General features: G+C 45.4%; 1 protein-coding gene across 3 annotated transcripts in view; it reads right to left on the bottom strand.

Annotated features, from left to right (window-relative positions):
- LOC135900796 (endoplasmic reticulum transmembrane helix translocase) overlaps positions 1 to 18,870 on the bottom strand; it is a 602,974-nt gene that overhangs the window by 181,463 nt on the left and 402,641 nt on the right. For all 3 annotated transcript variants that reach the window (XM_065430378.1, XM_065430377.1, XM_065430379.1), the window contains 2 exons: positions 16,218 to 16,310; positions 4,538 to 4,634 (listed from right to left, as the gene is read on the bottom strand). In XM_065430378.1, the coding sequence (XP_065286450.1) occupies positions 4,538 to 4,634; positions 16,218 to 16,310 (190 nt within the window). The remainder of the gene's footprint in view (positions 1 to 4,537; positions 4,635 to 16,217; positions 16,311 to 18,870) is intronic.

Genomic DNA, 18,870 nt, shown 5'->3' with positions numbered 1-18,870 from the left:
TTTTTGCGGGATCTCAGGAAGCAAGCGAAACTTTGCAACTGTGGAGAGCTTGAACCATCCATGATAAGGGACCAAGTGATCTTTGGCATCAACGACAAAAAGCTCAGGCAGAAGTTACTTGGCGAGAAGGACCTTAGCTTGCAGAAAGCTGACCAAATGTCAGCCTTGCTGCGCACAAGTTTCCGCGCAGCAAAATGCATCATGGTCGAAGGAAAGGCTACAAGTAGAGAACACGAAATAAACTGAACGAGACAGCAAAAAACAATATAGATGCCGTCAATGCGGAAGAATTCATGCACCAGAAGAATGTCCAGCTCGCAGTAAGTTTTGCTACGCATGCAAGGAAAAGAACCACTTCGTGGCATGTTGCAGAAGACGCCAGATAAACCAAGTCGACGAAGCACAAAAGGCCGATGATAACTTCGATATCCTGAATATCAACGTGTGCAGCATAACTGACAGTGCGGGAGCAGATTGGACAGTTCGCGGCAAGATAGCCAGCCCAGAAATGTGATTTAAAGTAGACACTGGCTCGCAAGCCAACCTACTACCTCTGTCTGTGTTCAGGCGTGCCAATGGAGCAATGGAGCCAAGAAAAATCACAGCAGTTTTAACAGCATATAACACAAGCATTATCAAGCATGTGGGAATCTTAACAGAAGTCCTGAGCATAAACGGCCAAGAACGTCACATTACATTTTTATTGTGAAGAAAGGTCGCCATGCCATCATTGGTCTGAAGGCATGTCGGGAATTCAGACTGATTTAAATGGTGAATGCCGTAGACTCAAGCGAACAAGGCGCTCCCCAGCTGGCTTTTCCCGACCTATTTCGTGGAACCAGCTGCGTAAAGCGACTGTACAAGATGGTACTGCGACGGGATGTTGTTCCAGTGGTGCAGCCCGCCCGCAGGGTACCGTTGGCGATTAGGGAACCGCTTCGCGAAGAACTGAACCACATGGAACGGGCCTCTATCATTGCAAAAGTGGACAAGCATACCGACTGGGTAAGCCCTTTAGTAGTAGTAATAAAAAAGGATGGCCAGCTTGGCATTTGTTTGGATCCAAGGGCCATAAACAAAAGTAAAATGTGTGAACATTATTCGATGCCATCGCGGGAAGATATTGAAAGCGAAATATTGGGCGCAAAGTACTTTTCTTGGCTTGACGCAAATGCTGGTTTCCATCAGATACCATTGGACGAAGCTACGTCGCATGTGTGCACTTTCGCAACGCCCTTTGGGCGCTACAGGTTTTTAAGGCTGCCGTTTGGAATCTCTTCAGCAAGCGAGGTCTTCCAGAAGATATTAACAGAAATATTTGAAGGCCTGACAGGAATACGCGTATACATTGACGACATTCTGGTCCGGGGTGACTCGACAGAGCAGCATAATGAACTGCTTCGAGCCATACTAAGGCGAGCGGATCAAGCTGGGCTGACGTTCAATGAGCAAAAATGTGTACTTTGTGCAACACAGATAACATTTCTTGGTGACGTGATCAGCAAAGACAGTGTCCCTCCCAGCTGAGACTTAATCGAGAGCATACACGCCATACCACCTCCGAAGGATAAGCAGGTGGTTCAAAGAATGTTGGGCATCGTGAATTACTTTCGCAAATATGTACCCTCACTGAGTGAAAAGACGTCATTACTTCGTGGCCTCATGAAGGAAAGTGTGGTGTTTGAATGGACATCAGCGCATGCGCAGAAGTGGGCTCAGATCTGCGAAACACTGATACACCCACCGCTACTAGCCCTCTTCAATTCAAAGAAAGAAATGAAGGTAGCGGCTGATGCCTCGGGAACGGGCATTAGTGCCGCCTTATTGCAAAAGCATGGAAACGACTGGCGCCCAGTCACGTACGCATCACAGGTTCTGAGCGAGAGTGAAACGCGGTATGCTCAAATCGAAAAGGGGGCGCTCGCTATAGTTTTTGCGTGCGAAAAGTTTCATCAGTTTGTGTATGGTCACAGGATCCTGGTCAAAACTGATCACAGGCCTCTGATTCCTATCGCACAAAGAAGTGTTGTGGACATGCCACCAAGGGTGCAGCGATTTTTCATCTGTCTCTTCAAATATGATTATGTCTTGCAAGTCATCCCTGGGAAAGACTTGCTGCTCACTCATGGATATGCTGTCCCGTGCTGCCACGCTGCCTGGGTGCGCTGAAGAAACGGAAGACGTGCATATCCACGCAGTCCAAGTGGTCTCGAGCCTTGTAAGCACAAGAACAAAGCAACAACTGGAAGAAGAAACTCGCACGGATCCGTATTTAAGCAGCGTTATAGAACAACTAAACACAGGTATGACCATTCAAGGGGAACTTAAACCGTTCACATCTGAGTTGGCGGCAGTGGACGGCATACTGCTAAAAGGAAGCAAGATTGTCGTACCAAAAGCCATGAGGGCCGAAATTCTGCAGCGGATACACGAGGGTCACTTGGGACAGAACAAATGCAAGGCCAGGGCACGTAGGCTAGTTTTTTGGCCAGGACTCGGCAGTGATATTGAGAACCTAGTACGAACCTGCCACGTGTGTCAGAAATACACCTACAGCCAACCGAGCAAGCCCTTGCTACTACGGCCTACACAGGAATGACCATGGCACTGTGTCAGAATTGACCTGTTCTAATGCACAAGGCACTTGTACGTGGTTGTGTATGACGACCACTCGAACTTCCCAGAGGTTGAAGGGTTGGTGGGCACAACAGCAACGGAAACTATTTCTAAGATATCTGCCATATTCCCTCGCTAGGGCATTCCTGCGCAAGTCTGCACTGATAACGGGCCCCAGTTCACTTCAAGTGACTTTGCTCTTTTCGCAAGACGGTACGACTACGAACATATAACATCCAGCCCTAATTTCCCTCGCTCAAACGACCTAGCCGAAAAGGGGGTACAGGTTGTTAAAAGAATTCTCAAGAAAGCTACGGAGTGCCAGGAGGATTTCTGGTTGGGCCTTTTTGCTTATCGATCGTCTCCCTTAGAAGATGGGCGGTCTCCCGGAGAGTTGCTGCAAGGCCGTTGTCTTTGGACAACTGTTCCCGAGTTCAACACTGATGGGGGATGCCCTGTATCAAAATATCGGCAATCATTGCGGGGCAAGCCAATATCGCCTCTTGAAGCAGGAAACATTGTTCGGATAAAAAGTGGGAACTAGTAACGCAAAGCAACGGTGCTTAAAGAAGCAGCGCCACGTTCGTATCTGGTCCAAACTGAGAGCCACCAACAGCTGAGGTACAATCGACAACATTTGCGGTGAACAGACAAGCGCTGCACAAACGTGAACGACTACGAGAGCAGCCGGGAAGACACTGAGCTGGAACCGAATAACGTATTACAACCGATCGAAGACTTTGAGCCGGTAAACGACACAGGTGACACTGCGGCAGCTGACCGCTGCTCAAGCTGGCAAATGACCGGGGTTCCTGACTCAGCCAGGCAACAAGACACACCGGTAAGCCAACAATTCGTCGGTCTACCAGACGCTGGACGGAGTCGAAGCGTCTTTGCTACGAAGGAAACTTTCGTCAAGTCTGCTAGCTTAATTTTGTTTTAGTTTTGTGTTTGTGTGAAGACAAGCAAGTCTCAAAGACAAGCAAGTCTCCCAATTGTATGAAGAAAAGAAGTATCAGAATGGGCTATCGCACATGTGCACCGATATCATTTGCCACTTCTTTCCGACTCTCCTTTCCCTCGCTGCCTACATAAGCATATGAATAAACGACCAGTTGGTCATTCTTTGCTCAGCAACAAGTTGCCTCGGTCCATTACTTCAAACACGATAGAGATGCATTAACATATTTGTCACCCTGAACTAGCAGGCCCACCCGACACCACAATGAAAACGCCCTGACCCCATATTTTGCTCCCACAGACGTATTTAAATTTTCTTATTTCCCAAGAACCATTAGTGAATGGAACTGCCTTATCAAAACAAGTGGTCAAACTGTGAAATAAGCTTTCTGAGCCTGCGTTATTGTTGCTGTTTCTTTTGTATTTCTTGTATTTGTATCTACCACCCTGCTTGGACCATGAGACGGCAATATTGTATAAATAAATAAATAAATAAAGTGCTGCACCTGCACATATTGCAGAAAACAATAGATGTAATGCATTTCGTACAGGAAACCCTAAGGTGCTCTTGGTAAAAAAAAAAATATGGTTATATAATTAACTAAATTCGATAATTCGCAATATCTGTGTTCACGTACTATATCGAGGTTTGACAGTAACATTAATAATCTAGTGAAAACAAAAACTGCCAAAAAAGTAAACGTATTGGGCATTGCCATATGAAACAGCTTCTTATAGTGGAATATTCCCCAAAGTAAGCTAGATGCCTAATTATTTCCTTGTGCACAGCTGACTGTGGGCTTCTGGACTAGGCTTGCATCGACCATTTAGAACAACCAAAGTCCAGCCTGGCTCCCGGAACTCATGGTATGCAACATCAGGCTTGGCAACTTACACAATAGCAATGTTTCTAGATGAATAAACTTATGATAGCTCTTCACACAAGCTAGCAGGGACTCACCTACGTGGGCGTGTTTCAAGGCACCCACATCGTTGGTCCCATCGCCACACATGAGGGTAAGGAAACCGAGGCTCTTGAGTGCTGTTACCACTTGCTCCTGAAATGCAGAATGAATAACAGAGCGGTAGCATGCAAAGCCTATCACCACTGCACTTGCCACGTTCGTTCCTGAAGCCCATGTGTTAAAGGGAACCAGGACACCACACTTTTCTGCCTCTAGTTAAAGTAAAATCAGCAACTCAGATTGTGAGCTCCTCTAACCACCAGAGACTGCTCTGCCAATATGCAGCATGTGAAATGACAAACTGCTATGCCAACTAGTCAGCCTACAGCTGCCAAGAGAGAAATTTGGTAACGCTGATCAGTTCTTATGAACACGTTACTTAAAAAGTGACCATGAGACGCTGAAGCTGCAGACAGCACAGAGGCATCTTTTGTGTTTGCTAGGTACCTAGTAAAGTTGCAGACCGATTTTGCAGACCCACAAAGGACTGCAAAAATGCCAGAAAAATCAGGCAGTTCAATAAAATGAATTTCAATGGCAATATCATTTTATTCTTTAATGCCAGAACATTGCAAAATTTGTTCAGAGACTTTTGCTCAGTGTTGTACTTCATTGCAAAAAATATCTACATAAAATTTTGCAACATTCAATGCCCCAGCTGCGTTCCGCATTCTCATATTGTGCAGCTCAATGTGCATCGTCAAGTGGAGCTTCTCCACAGGCAACATAGGCTCCACAATGCTGCCAATTTGGGCTGTGCAATGTAAGTGTGGAGCTTTATTAGGCAAAACCATACAATGAAACCAGAGAAAACATAGGGGAAATGTTTAACTGAAATAAAGAAATAGTAAGGGAAATGAAAGCGTATGAAAAGGCTTCATTGCCTGTTTCTTCATATGGTTGCAACTAATAAAAACAGAGCTCCCCGTGTTCTTCTCGTTCATTGAAATTTTATGCCAGCTTAAAAGCTGATGCTGTTCCATGCAGTAATGCCTCCTTCACATTGAGCAATTCTGTACTGCATGTGTTCAAGCTGTGATATCCACACATGCGGGCGTCGCTGTAAAAAAAATTATGGGGTTTTACATGCCAAAACCACTTTCTGATTATGAAGCAAGCCGTAGTGGGGGACTCCAGAAATTTCGACCACCTGGGGTTCTTTAATGTGCACCAAAATTTAAGTACACGGGAGACGGGCATCGCATTGGCAACTCCCTAAATTCAATTATTGCTGGCGTAGGGTAATTCAGTCCACTAAGTAAGCACAAAGTGAAATGACTAGAAACTTTTGTGAAGTTTTAAATTACAGGTGTCCGAATATTCAAATATCACCAAATAGAATAGAATAGTAAAAATTTATATAATTCAATTTGCAAATGAAACATTACTATTTGCTTGTTAGAATATTTGGGATATTTGGTGTAGAGGTCTGCGCAGTGCCGCATGTCCCGTGCGACGTGGAGCCCCTCGTGCTTGATGCCGTGCAAGCGAGTGCATCTCTTGCTTGGTTTCTAAAAAAAAGAGGATAGGCTGCCCAAGCTGTCATACTTTGTCTCTGCGAGTACATCTCCCTTAATGCATGCGCCTCCCGACCTATGCAGGTATCGCATACACAGCGCACTAACACCGCAATTGGTAGAACGGCACCGTGTTGGTTGAGGCCCCCTGTGTTGGTACAAGGTTCGTCCAGGTCGACAGGACCGAGAGAAACAATAACATGAGGTGGTTAGAGGGAATGGCAACAAAAGCAGCCCATAATTTAGGAAGTGTGAAAGCACGAGTGAACATCGGACCATCAAAAGGAATGCATATCGTGTTGGATACGTGGGAGTCAACTTAACACCCATTCAACAGCCATCACCTAACCCAATGTTCTTAGACATACTCAGTTTCACAGCCCCCTATGCGTGCCCACTAGTTGGTGCTGCCGCAATGGCTGCAGTTGCAACTACCGGCACTGCAAGGCAACTACCGCTGCAACTATCACCCCACTGTTTGCTGCAACGTCCAGTCAAGACCCACGCTGTACAACTGATATCATTGTCTCTGTCCAGTCTTCCTCCGTCTAGACAATCAACAGTCGTCAGCGTGGCCCCCAAGTATTCGCTGGCTTACGAGGTGAAGATATCGAAGGCTGGCTCGAGAACTACGATCAAGTCAGCAACTACAATAGGTGGGACAATTCTTATAAATTCCACAACGTCCTTCCTTACCTCTCTGATGTCGCTAAAACTTGGTTCTTGAACCATGACTTCCCTAACTTTCCTGACTGGACCACTTTCACGAAGAAGCTTAGTGTTATTTTTGGCGTTCCAGCGAAAAAGGATCGTGAATTTTGCAGGAAGTCGTACACATATTGCAGAGATGTCCTCACCCAGTGCAGGTGTGTAAACTCCACAGTGTTCAAAACCGACCGCTGCGTAGAACCCTATCAGCGCACAAGATGTCATCACCATGTGCCAGTGCCTTGAGGAACTGCAATCCCTTCATGTTCACACACACACATATGACGGTAGTCTCCCTTAGGATGCGGACCTGTGTACCATCATCATCATCATCTGTACCATCATACATGAGGAACTCCTCGCATAATGCTCTTCCTGTGCTTCTGGCATTGTCACCTCTGCCTCTGCAACCAACTTGCACACAATTATTAAAGAAGAGCTCGTGTCTACTCCCCATGCCGTGTGTTCAGATGCTACTGGTGCTTCTACAGTAACAACATACATCGCCGCAATGTCTCCACTTACAATCATGCCCAGGACCACACCATCGGCACATACACTCGTGGCTTCAGTATCAGCACAGGTTCGTGCTCAACCTTCCTACCCTGCTTGGCGTCCTACCTGTCCTCTTTGTTATTACTGCGGGTACCGAGGGCTGTTAAGAATGGCGAGCTGCAAAACAAGATTGCCACACAGTTACGACAGGGCGACACGACGCGCATCTCCCCCTCACCGTCGCTGCAGCTGGGAGGCGTTCGAAGAAGCGGCCTTTGTGCTGAAAACTGCCTCCTTCCTCCAGCCCCATCGACATTGTGACGGAACTAGTTCGGTGTGTGAACAATGATTCCGGAGTTCCCCAACGCGGAGCTGATTTGACACGCATGGACAAGCTGCCGCGGAAACGACGTATTTTGGTGCTTCTCACGCTTCGGCGTGGCGCAAAACAACGAGCGACCCTCGATCGGCACCGATAATTCCCGGAACGGCACCCCTCCAACGCCGTCGTTTGGGCATCGGAATGTGTGTGCCTTTGTGTCTGTAAACTGATCTGCAGAGCAGCGGCGAGTTGGTGATGAGTAAACGAACAGTCGCCGCCTCGTATGGCCGGCGGATCGAGTGTATAAAAACTGTGGTTGTGTGAATGCTGAGGACACTTCTCTTGAGCAGTCATGTTAGACTGAGTCACTTCTCTCATGCAGTCATGTTGGACTGTTACTCTCTTTCTCAAGCAGTCATGTTAGACTGATTTAATTTCTGTAAATAAACCCTTTTTCCTCGTTCTCGATGAGAAGCAGTTCTTCACTTCATCAACGATCTCAGCGTAAATAAGTTGGACGACGGCATGGGCCAGCTACCTTCGAATTCATGCCGTACTCCAATCTTGGCAAAGGACCACGGACGATGGGATTGAGCCCCCAATCCTGACAGGGCCCACTTCCCGGTTCTGCCGATGGCGCTAACAAAACGAGAGGCATGGCTATGCTCCTCAAGAACGCTCCGATACACGTCTACCTAGGAGTTACCAGCGGATGACATTCCCACCTTTTCCACGCCGTTCACAATCTCCCCCATATACAGCCAATATACCACCCACCGACCATTTATCTCAGCACCGCTCACGCACAGCACACCGTCGCTCGGTGTCTCCACTTCGTCCTGCCTCACAGGCCTCTGACCTACACTCAGGAAACTACGCTGCAGTTTTAGGAAGGGAAGCTGCATTAATCAAACTGCCTATAATTCCTCCAGAGCACCCGTCGTATCTATTATAGTTTGTAGAAGGTGTTCGTGTCAAAGCTCTTGACACTGGTGCCACCATTTCTATCATTATTGCTGATTTATGCTCTCGTCTAGGAAAAGTGACCACGCCATACTGCGGCACTCCTTTGAGTGGAGCAGACAATGCCACAATTCACCCAATCGTGCAATGTATTGTACATGTCTCTATCGATGGCATCCGTCATCACATAGTATTTGCGCTGCTATGCGAGTGCACTCACAAACTTATTTTAGGTTGGGATTTCTTGTCTGCCTCCGCGTTTATCAGCTGTCACCAGTGAGACAATCGCCATAGACAATCGTCACCTAAGCCTTCCCTTTCCAGAATATCCCACAAAATGTTGTGGTCAATGTTGTGATACCCTTCTACAATGTCTAAAAAGGCCACATATAATGGTCTCCTTTCTACTCTTGATATTTCAATACACTGAGTAAGGAGAAATAAGCTATCCAAACGCCTACCTATTCTGAAGCCATACTGAAGTTCTCCCAAAATACCATTATTCACTGCCCATGCTTGCAGCGTTAACTTAATTGCCTGCATTGCTAACCTGTATATTATCGATGCAATGATCAACGGTCTATACGAGTGAATTCTATCTTTCTCCTGCTTACCTTTATAAGTTAAATTAATTCTACTTTGTCGCCAACACTCTGGTATTTGTCTATCTTTTAAAGTTTTTTCTACTGCTTTCACCACAGCTTCCTTACTTTTTGGTCTTAGTTCATTAATCAGCCGAACAGGAACCTTGTGTAGCCCTGTGGCTGTGCGCTTAGTAATTTTCTCTTCTGTTTTCTTCCAGTTGAAATTTGTCAGCACCAGCTCTTTTTCCATTTGGTTCTCTTTCGTGCTCTTTTTTTTCTCAAATACAACCTCATCATTGCCTCGGAAAAATTCAGCAGTTATTTTTCTAATGTAATGCCACATCCCCTTCCAGTTTGTTTCCATCTTCGTCTAGGATATGTTGTTGTACTGTTCCATACTTCTTGTCTAATAATTTTATGTGGTTCTAAAATATTCTAGGTGTAGCCTTCTTTTTCTCAGGTATTTCTGACAACCAACTTTCACCTTTTATCTTTACTTTAAGCAGTATTTGAACCACAGATCTTTTTCTCCCGGGATATTTCCCATTTACTGGCTACTTCATCCTGCAGCAACTGGACTTTTTTTGCCTTGCCATTTGTTGGGCGTGTTGGTAAACTGAAAGCATATTTAGCGCCAGCAAACAAGGACGGAAGGGAGACGACAACACAATGCGCTAACTTCAACGGCATGGAACGGCACACGTGTTGGGAGTATAAACATAGAGCTAATAAGCCCGGGAACATTGCCAAACTGTGAATAATAAGGAACACGGTCATCTGTCAACCCACTGTCAAGAATGCGGCTGTGCGCCGGTGTATGGATCCTGCCGGGTTCTTGCGAAGCACAAAGATAAAGACCTGCGAGAGATTATTGAGGCTCAGGCCATCTGGCAGAATAGAGGCACGTGTGTTAGTGCCCCTTCAATCGACCTGTTAGATAAGGAGACGGCTTTTTTGGATGGGTAAGATTTGGATAAGGTGGCGCCACTGTGCATGGGTTATATAGGTGTATTTTCTGAAAATCAAGTTGTTGAAGTTAGCGCATTGTGTTGTCGCCTCCCTTCCGTCCTTGTTTGTTGGCGCTAAATATGCTTTCAGTTTACCAACACACCCAACAAATGGCAATGCTGCAATTTATTTCTAGTACATCGGGCTCTTTTCTGTGTTCATCGTTAAATCCATGTTCAGTGGCCCCCCTCCTCATCTACACCAATTGCCAAGCTCGGTCACTTTCCTTCTACATTCGCTGCAAGCATTTGCCCAACGAAGTCCTGCGGTTATTTGGTGGCCTTGCTCCTTCCGTTGGCCATGGCATCAAAGTCCTAAAGATAATGAGAAGTGAGGGGCAAAGGCAAGTGAGGGTGGTGAAAAGTTTGCTGAGAGTGACGCTGGATGCTCCAGGGAGACAACAGGGTGCCTGCAGGAAGTGGACCGACTTCCTGGCGATCATCAGTAGCGGCACGGAATTTCTGTGGCAGAGGACCTTACCCGGCCTGCGTGACAGCATCCCTAAGAAGAAACCTACTGGACCTTGTGGCGTCAGAACCTTCGGCGAGGTTAGTCTTCCAGACTACGTTGAAGGTGTTCTTGAACTTGGCCCCAAGTTCGCCGTAGAACCAAGGTTGAGCGCGCCGGAACTTCTAAGCATTGTGCGAAGGATTTCAAAGTGCGCCCCACAAGGTGAAGTGAACCTATGTATCTCTGAAGGGGTCGATGTGGTTTCGCACAACAAACCGATGGTCTCATGTGTACCGGTTAAGCGCACAACTTCGTTTTTGAGGCAGAACGGTCTGTGTGTTTTGCCAGCAGACAAGGAAGGTGGCTTTGTTGTCCTCAAGGAAGGTGATTTTAAAACGAAAGTGTGCTCTGCGATTCCTTGTGTTCGACCAGTGTAGTAATCTATCTCTCAGAAAAATCAAGCTAGAAGCAAAGCATCTTTGTAAGAAGGCAGACTTTAATCAGTTGGTTCGTGAAATTGACAACGCTAAGTCTGGTTGCCTTCAAATTATGTTTAGTGCGAAGACGCAAAAACCCGATTACTCATTAAGGGTCATAGTTTCAGAAACAGGTTCATGGCAGAAAAAGTTCGCTCTTCTTGCAAGATAAGCTCCGAATTCTTAATATTGACGACCCATTTTTCTTAGGAGCTCTGCAGAAGTCGTAGATTTCCTGAAAGAAAATTCTGACAAAAGCTTATCAGCTTGCTCCTTTGACATGAAGGACTTGTACTACTCCTTGCCTCAAAAGAAACTAATACCTTGTGTAGAAGAGTGCATAGACGAGTATGGCGTGGTGTTGTTCCAAAATTCAGCCGGTTTGTCCGTTCAGGGCTTTTTAGATATACTTAGTTGCTACCTTCACTCTACATATGCAGCATGGAATGACGACATATTCATTCAAAAGCAAGGGGTTTGCATTGGTTCATGTTTGGCCCCCATACTAAGTGACATTTTTCTAGCTCACCATAACAGAAACCTGTCCCGTACCTTGTCTGAGCACAGGGTGGTTGAAGTTGTCAGATACGTTGACGATTATCTCATTCTTTTTGAACCAGACGCACGTTTTACAGAAGGCAAGCTTTACAAAGTTTTTTCTGCAGGCCTTAGCCCACTTACTCTCACGTTTGAAGAGCCCACCAATAACGTGCTGCGTTTCCTAGATATTCAGCTCGAGTTCATGGAACGGCACACGTGTTGGGAGTATAAACCTAGAGCTAATAAGCCCCTGTTATCGTATAGGTCAGCCCACTCGAAGTTCGTCAAGAGGAGCATTGCTAACTTATGCTTTGGAAATGCTCTAAAGAAATCTTGCCACCAGAAGATCTATACGAGTCTTTTGGATCAATCGCGAAGGTTATCAACAGCAGGGTTTCCGGAATCAGTGCTAGTTTCGGTCGTCGAGCGGCTGCTAAAAAGGTGCAGGTCAGATAGCACAATTAGGGACACGGAAAACCAAGGGAGGGAACGTAGAAGGAAGGTAGCGGTAGTGCCCTACCTGCATAGAATGGCACATAAACTTAAGAAAATGGCTAGCTGGGTGGACACAAAATTGATCTTTTCTGCACCAGAAAAGCTGGCAAAAATATGTCGATTAAAGGACCTGTACCGTAAGCCAGCTGCCGGATGCTCTACACATCATCGAAAAGTGCCAGTGGGATGCGTAGAAGCTGTTGTATATGAGCTTCCGCTGTCCTGTGGGAAAAAATACATCGGACAGACGGGGATATGTCTTAACGACCGATTACGGGAACATTGCCAAACTGTGAAAAATAAGCAACACGGTCATCTGTCAACCCACTGTCAAGAATGTGGCTGTGCGCTGGTGTATGGATCCTGCCGGGTTCTTGCGAAGCACAAAGATAAAGACCTGCGAGAGATTATTGAGGCTCAGGCCATCTGGCGGAATAGAGACACGTGTGTTAGTGCCCCTTCAATCGACTTGTTAGATAAGGAGACTGCTTTTTTGGATGGGTAAGATTTGGATAAGGTAGCGCCACTGTGCATGGGTTATATAGGTGTATTTCCTGAAAATCAAGTTGTTGAAGTTAGCACATTGTGTTGTCGTCTCCCTTCCGTCCTTGTTTGCTAGCGCTAAATATGCTTTTTTTGCCTGCCTGTGTTCTCGGGAAGCTTTCTGTCGTTCGGCAATCACTTCTTGTATCTCCCTTTTCCACCAGCTTTTCGGTTTCTTTTTTCCTTTCCAACGAAAATGTTGCTTCTCTCTCCGCATTTCTGTCGTTATTACACTTTGAAGCTCACTATATTGCCACTCTTTGCTTGGCCATTTGTCAAGTTCTTCCTTGACTCTTGTGACTATATTTGTTATTTGTTAAGCGTTCAAATATGGACTGGCCATTTTGCACTCATTGTTTTCTTTCCCAACTATACATCCCATTTTCAAAATGATGCAGTCATGGTCACTCGCTATGCTGCTATACCCTTCCTCGTCAATGACCATTTCTCTCAGCTTATCATGAATTGCTTCAGTCATCAGACAGCAATCAATGGCCAATTGCCGGTTTCCCACTTCCCATATGGTCTGCCCATCACACTTAGGCCCTGTATTCACGATAACGAGATTATGTTGCCCACAAAGATCTAGCATTGATTTCCCATTATTGTCAGTATAGTCATCTAGATCTTGTATGTGGGCATTTATGTCACCTAATAAGATAATTTCGGCATCATTCTCGAAACCCTCAATATCAGCACTTATGCATTCCACTAACTCTTGATTCTTCTCTCTGAAGTTATTTCCAGTCCAGGAATACATCCCGCACCAGCCACATTTTCTTACCACTCATTGTACATAATAACCAAAGATGATGTTGACATTTTGAATTTGCTCTTTTCCATTTGGCTCCCTGATGGATGAGCACTCCGACTCCCCCTCCCTTCCTTTCCTACTTAATTCTGTTGCACCCTTCCCAAACGTAATTCTCAATCACTGGCGGCTCTTCCGAGTCTCTAAGGTACGTTTCTGTAACCGCATATGCCCGTTTGTTCTCTATTTAACTGCTCCTCAATTTCTGCCCACTTTTTCTTTATTCTGCTGCCCTGCATGTTGATGTAGCCTATTGCATGGCGAGCGGGCACAAAGCAGCTGATGCCATCTTGCGGCACGCTGTGCCAACTTGTGATGCTGTCTGTGGCTTTCGCAATCGGCTCGCTGGCAGGATGAACTATGCGGTACTGGTGGTAGATACAAACTTGCATAGGGAAACTTTTCGCCCTGTCTGAGTTAAGGGGAACTTAGCAATGCAAATTTGACGATTATTCTGCATGGAAAACACTACCCAAATGGCACATTTTGATTGTTATTTCCTGTATGCAGTGAATAACATATTGCTATATACGTTTTTTTTTTTTTTCATAGCCCTAATGCCTAAGTTGATATTCTTAAGTTGGTTCATCGTTATAACCGATATATCATTATATGTGGTGTCGTTATAAGTGGACTGCACTATTTGCAACAGCTGTGCAACACCCGAAAAGCCTACAAACGGCCTTGCAAACTAAATCGAGTGTACGGGGTGGCAACAAAGTTGTTCACAGCCACCATCTCCGTGCCAGACGATACAACGGCCTCTCATTGCTGATGCCATTCCCACAAATCAGTCTCTTTTTGCAGCTTGGAGCAACCAGTCACAAGACTAGCTTTCGATTTACAGAATGGGCATGGAAGTGTCACGTGACTAGAGCAGTGACCGCTCGGTTGCATATATATGCACAGACAGCAGATGGACGAGGTGGGGGAGGGTGCCTCGCATGAATTAGATGTGCCCTTTCCGATTACAGAACCTGACAGGTGGCAAATAATGCTGAACCCCACAACCAAAGGCACCTGCACTTCACTGTCGGCACCAACTGTGGTCAACCCGCACAGGACCAATGATGGCTACACACGGAGTGCCGATTGAGTCATGTAGTGTGCAGTCCATGCTTTCGTCTGTCGTGCAAACTGGCTCTACGATAGTCCACCTGCCACAAAGATGGAACAGCCTTTCTGTATTGTGGAGAAAACTTGGAAAGCAAAATTGTCTATGCAATAAAACATTGCCATAAAACACAGGTCCACTATTAACTGAGCACCTCATTTTGTATTCAGTACAACATAACGTCACTAATTCTTTAGCATCAGAGGGAAAATAACACTTGATTCTATTCGAAATTCTATTGACAAAAACACTTTCCAGACCTTGATCTACTAGAACTGAGATGAATCAGTGCTGGAATACTAATATGGTGTTCCATTTCATAACTGTAAACTTTACTATATGTATATCTTGATTTCAATCTACCTAAGTTACTGATAGCTTGCTACATCGTTGTTATGTAATGCTAGGGGCTCACGAGCATGTGCAGTGCCATGTTTTCTTGCCCAAGATTTGCAAGCATTAAACTTTGTATAAATTTTCTTATATTCGGCATTTTTTTGTTTTGATTTGATTCAATATCTGCTATTTGGTATCTGCACATCCCTATTTTAATGCTTCAAATAATTAGTCCATCAAAACTAAAAATTAAGCTGGCAGGCCAGCATGACGTTTGTGACCATCAGCATAAATACTGGTTGATGCCACACAATATGACAGTAAAGTTGAGCACTCTGAATGTATGTACAAAAGTGTTGGGGGTACGCCCGCCGCAAATGTGACATCACAAGAAAAATCACACCACATGAAGCAGATGCACACACAAACCATTTGCAGCAGATGCTGGCTGCCAACACCGCTTTACACACACGGAGCCATTGGTCCAGCTTGTGAGCTGGTAGCCAACATGTGTGCAAACATACTGAGGGTCCTGTGACAGCTTGCAGCCCAGCAGCCTTGCTGGCTAGGCTCAACCAACACTATTTGGTTGGCCGCCAAAGCTGTAGTTTGATACCGAGTGTCAATGCAGATGATTCCGAAAAATTTAGCTACACACCGAGCTATGTCCAAAATTTGAGTTACCATTATATATCAGTTCTAGGGGCAGCGCAACAAGTAAGTTGGTATAATCAAGCAGGTATGAAAAATGAGTCAGCAACTGTACAGAAAGCCAGGTAATGAAAGCAGAAGAAAATTTAACATGGATGAATAAATACTATTGGTAAGTTACTTTTTTCAGTATTTAATACTATACTAAAATTTGGTTAAAAAGCAATTAATAAGTAGTCAACTTTATTACTATTTTGACGATTACTCAATTATTTAATTACCTTTCATGGATACATTGTACATGCCACTGCATTATTGCAACCATTCCATAAAAAGCTACAGCCACCGCAGATAACAAAAAGCCTGAAAGTGCACTTTGTACCAAAATGTAAAACAGCACAACTGTGGGAAAAAAAAAGAAAGTCAACATTACATTAATTCAATGCCTCTAAACTGTTCTGAGGGCCGCTGCAGTGGAAGGATTAATGTTGATGACCAGCCACTGTACCATCCTCCGAAAGTGTGGCACACAAGTGCTCGTGCAGTTCCTCCCCATTGAAAAAAAAGCAAAGCACGTGACAGGCAAAAAAACAAAAAAAGCACACAAGTCCCAACAGTTCATTACAATCCAGACATTAAATGCAATCATGACATAAAGCATACCTTTTGTTTTGGGGCAACACGTGCAAACACTCGGACGTGGGGCAGCATCCTCTTCAGGAAGCTATTGGCTGTTGCTGTCAGGTAGGCCAAGCCCTGGAAGAATTGGGTTCCTCCTTTTAAAAGGGGCTCAATACCCTGCCACACAAGGACTATGCTGCTGTACCTAGAGCTAACATGGAAAAATATTGCATCATATTTTGCACAGGAGACATCACCTGTGCACTTTCTGCAGGAACTCCTTGTTTAGCTAGTTGGTTCATATTGTAGAACAAAGATAAACAAGTTTCAAGATTAAGCAGGAACGAGCAAGCAGTAACAAGTGATTCCTCCTGTTTCTTTGTTCATACCTTGGTCTTCATCAATTACTCTTCCAGATGAAGGGCAGTGGCATGATAAAACAAAGCAGGGCTCGCTTTTGATCTGCTCAATAATTTACTGCTTAATGACTGGAACTGAGATGTCCACACACATTTCCATCAACCTGTACAGTACCCAAAGGAGTCAAGATACCTCAATTAGAACCAGTAATGAACAGGATACAGAAACTCCAATAACTAGCGATGAGGTCAGGAGAGCCTTGCAAGACATGCAACGAGGAAGAGCGGCAGGAGAAGATGGAATAAGAGTCGATTTAATCAAAGATGGAGGAGACATAATGCTAGGAAAACTGGCGGCTCCCTATACGAAGTGTCTATCGTCTGCAAGGGTCCCAGAAAACTGGAAGAATGCAAACATTATACTAATCCACAAAAAAGCAACGTTAAAGAACTAAAAAATTATAGGCCCATTAGCTTACTCCCAAGTATTATACGAAATATTTACCAAAATAATCTCCAATAGAGTAAGGACAACACTTGAATTTAGTCAACCAAGGGAGCAGGCTGGCTTAAGGAAAGGTTACTCTACAATGGATCACATCCCTGTCATTAACCAGGTTACTGAGAAATCCACAGAGTACAATAAACCTCTTTATATGGCTTCATAGATAACGGAAAAGCATTTGATTCAGTAGAGATACCAGCAGTCATAGAGGCATTGCGTAATCAAGGAGTACAGACCGCTTACGTAAATGGAATACCGTGGAAAACATCAACAGAGATTCCACAGCCACCTTAATTCTACAAAGGAAAAGTAGAAAGATACCTATGAAGAAAGGGGTCAGACAAGGAGACACAATCTCTCCAATGCTATTCACCCTGTGCTTGGAAGAAATATTCAAGCTATTGAACTGGGAAGGCTTAGGAGTAAGGATCAATGGCTAATACCTTAGCAACCTTCGGTTTGCCGACGACATTGTTCTATTCAGAAACAATGCTGACGAGTTGCAACAAATGGTTGTGGAGAGAATGTAAGAGTGGGGTTGAAGATTAATATGCAGAAGACAAAGATAATGATAAATAGCCGGGCAAAAGAACAAGAGTTCAGGATCGCCAGTCGGCCTCTAGAGTCTGTGAAGGAGTATGTTTACCTAGGTCAATTAATCACAGGGAACCATTATCATGAGAAGGAAATTCACAGAAGAATAAAAATGGGTTGGATCGCATACGGCTGACATTGCCAGCTACCGATTGGAAGCTTATCATTATCATTGAAGAGGAAAGTATACAATGAGTGCATTTTACCGGTGCTGACATATGGGGAAGAGACTTGGAGACTGACAAAAGCTTGAGAACACGTTAAGGACTGCTCAGAGAGCAATGGAACGAAGAATGCTAGGCATAACTTTAAGAGACAGAAAGAGAGCAGTTTGGATTGTCGGGCCCTTGGCCCTGTCTGCAGCGCGCACGGGATAAGCCTTTGAATCGCACGCCACAACGGCACTCGTTGCATGGAGCATGCGCATCGATCGCGGTAGCGTGAGAACTCGCGCGGGGACTGCCGGGAAGGCGGCTGCCCGATAAGAAGGCAGCGGAGACGGCACTCGTGGCTTTTTGCGGGGCGCGGGCTTGGGGAGGCGCTGGTGGGGCGTGGCCCGTCTAGGTTTCTTTTACCGAGCGTGCTGCAGAGCAGGGGGAAAAGCGTCTTTGCATTGTGTCTGCATGAAAGAGTGTTGTTGTTCTTGTTGTTCGCTTTTGGGACTGTCTGCGCGCCTGGTTCGGTGCTTGCTTGCTTTCTGCGCTTTATGCATTCGGTTATCACCCGAAAGATTGTGTTGGTTGATGGTTAGTAGCGGCCGTTCTTTCGTCGCTCCCTTTCGCTTGTATATTTTGTTGCCTCGCTGTTTTGCTGCTTGCCTCTTTGCTTCTTTGCTGCCTGCTTCCTTGCCTTGTTGTTTTCTGCTATTGGCCGCGAGGCTGCGGTAATTTTGAGTGTTACATTCTATCGTAAATTAAAACGGTTTTTGTTCCTTGCGCCTTTGGTCCTTTGTCGTGTTGGTCGCGGCTCGCGGAGCCCCTGAGCGAAGGCTGAGGGGCCTTCATCTGGCGCCCAACGTGGTTTTCTTCTTTCTCGTTGTTTTTCTGTTTGTTCTGGAGTACGCTTCCGCACCGCAGGGACCACGAGCACGGGAACGAGGGAACCGCCCCCATCTCGAGGCAGCTGGAACTCGCCCCCTAGGCCTACTTGTTTCGCTCCGACATCGGGTCCCACAGCTCCTGCATCTGTACCCAACCCCTCTGACCGGCGTAAGCTCACTGAACGTTTATTCGACCTC

Source organism: Dermacentor albipictus, unplaced genomic scaffold, assembly GCF_038994185.2.
Source record: "Dermacentor albipictus isolate Rhodes 1998 colony unplaced genomic scaffold, USDA_Dalb.pri_finalv2 scaffold_18, whole genome shotgun sequence".
NCBI classification, from domain to species: Eukaryota; Metazoa; Arthropoda; class Arachnida; order Ixodida; family Ixodidae; genus Dermacentor; species Dermacentor albipictus.
This window is presented reverse-complemented; position numbering and strand designations above follow the sequence as displayed.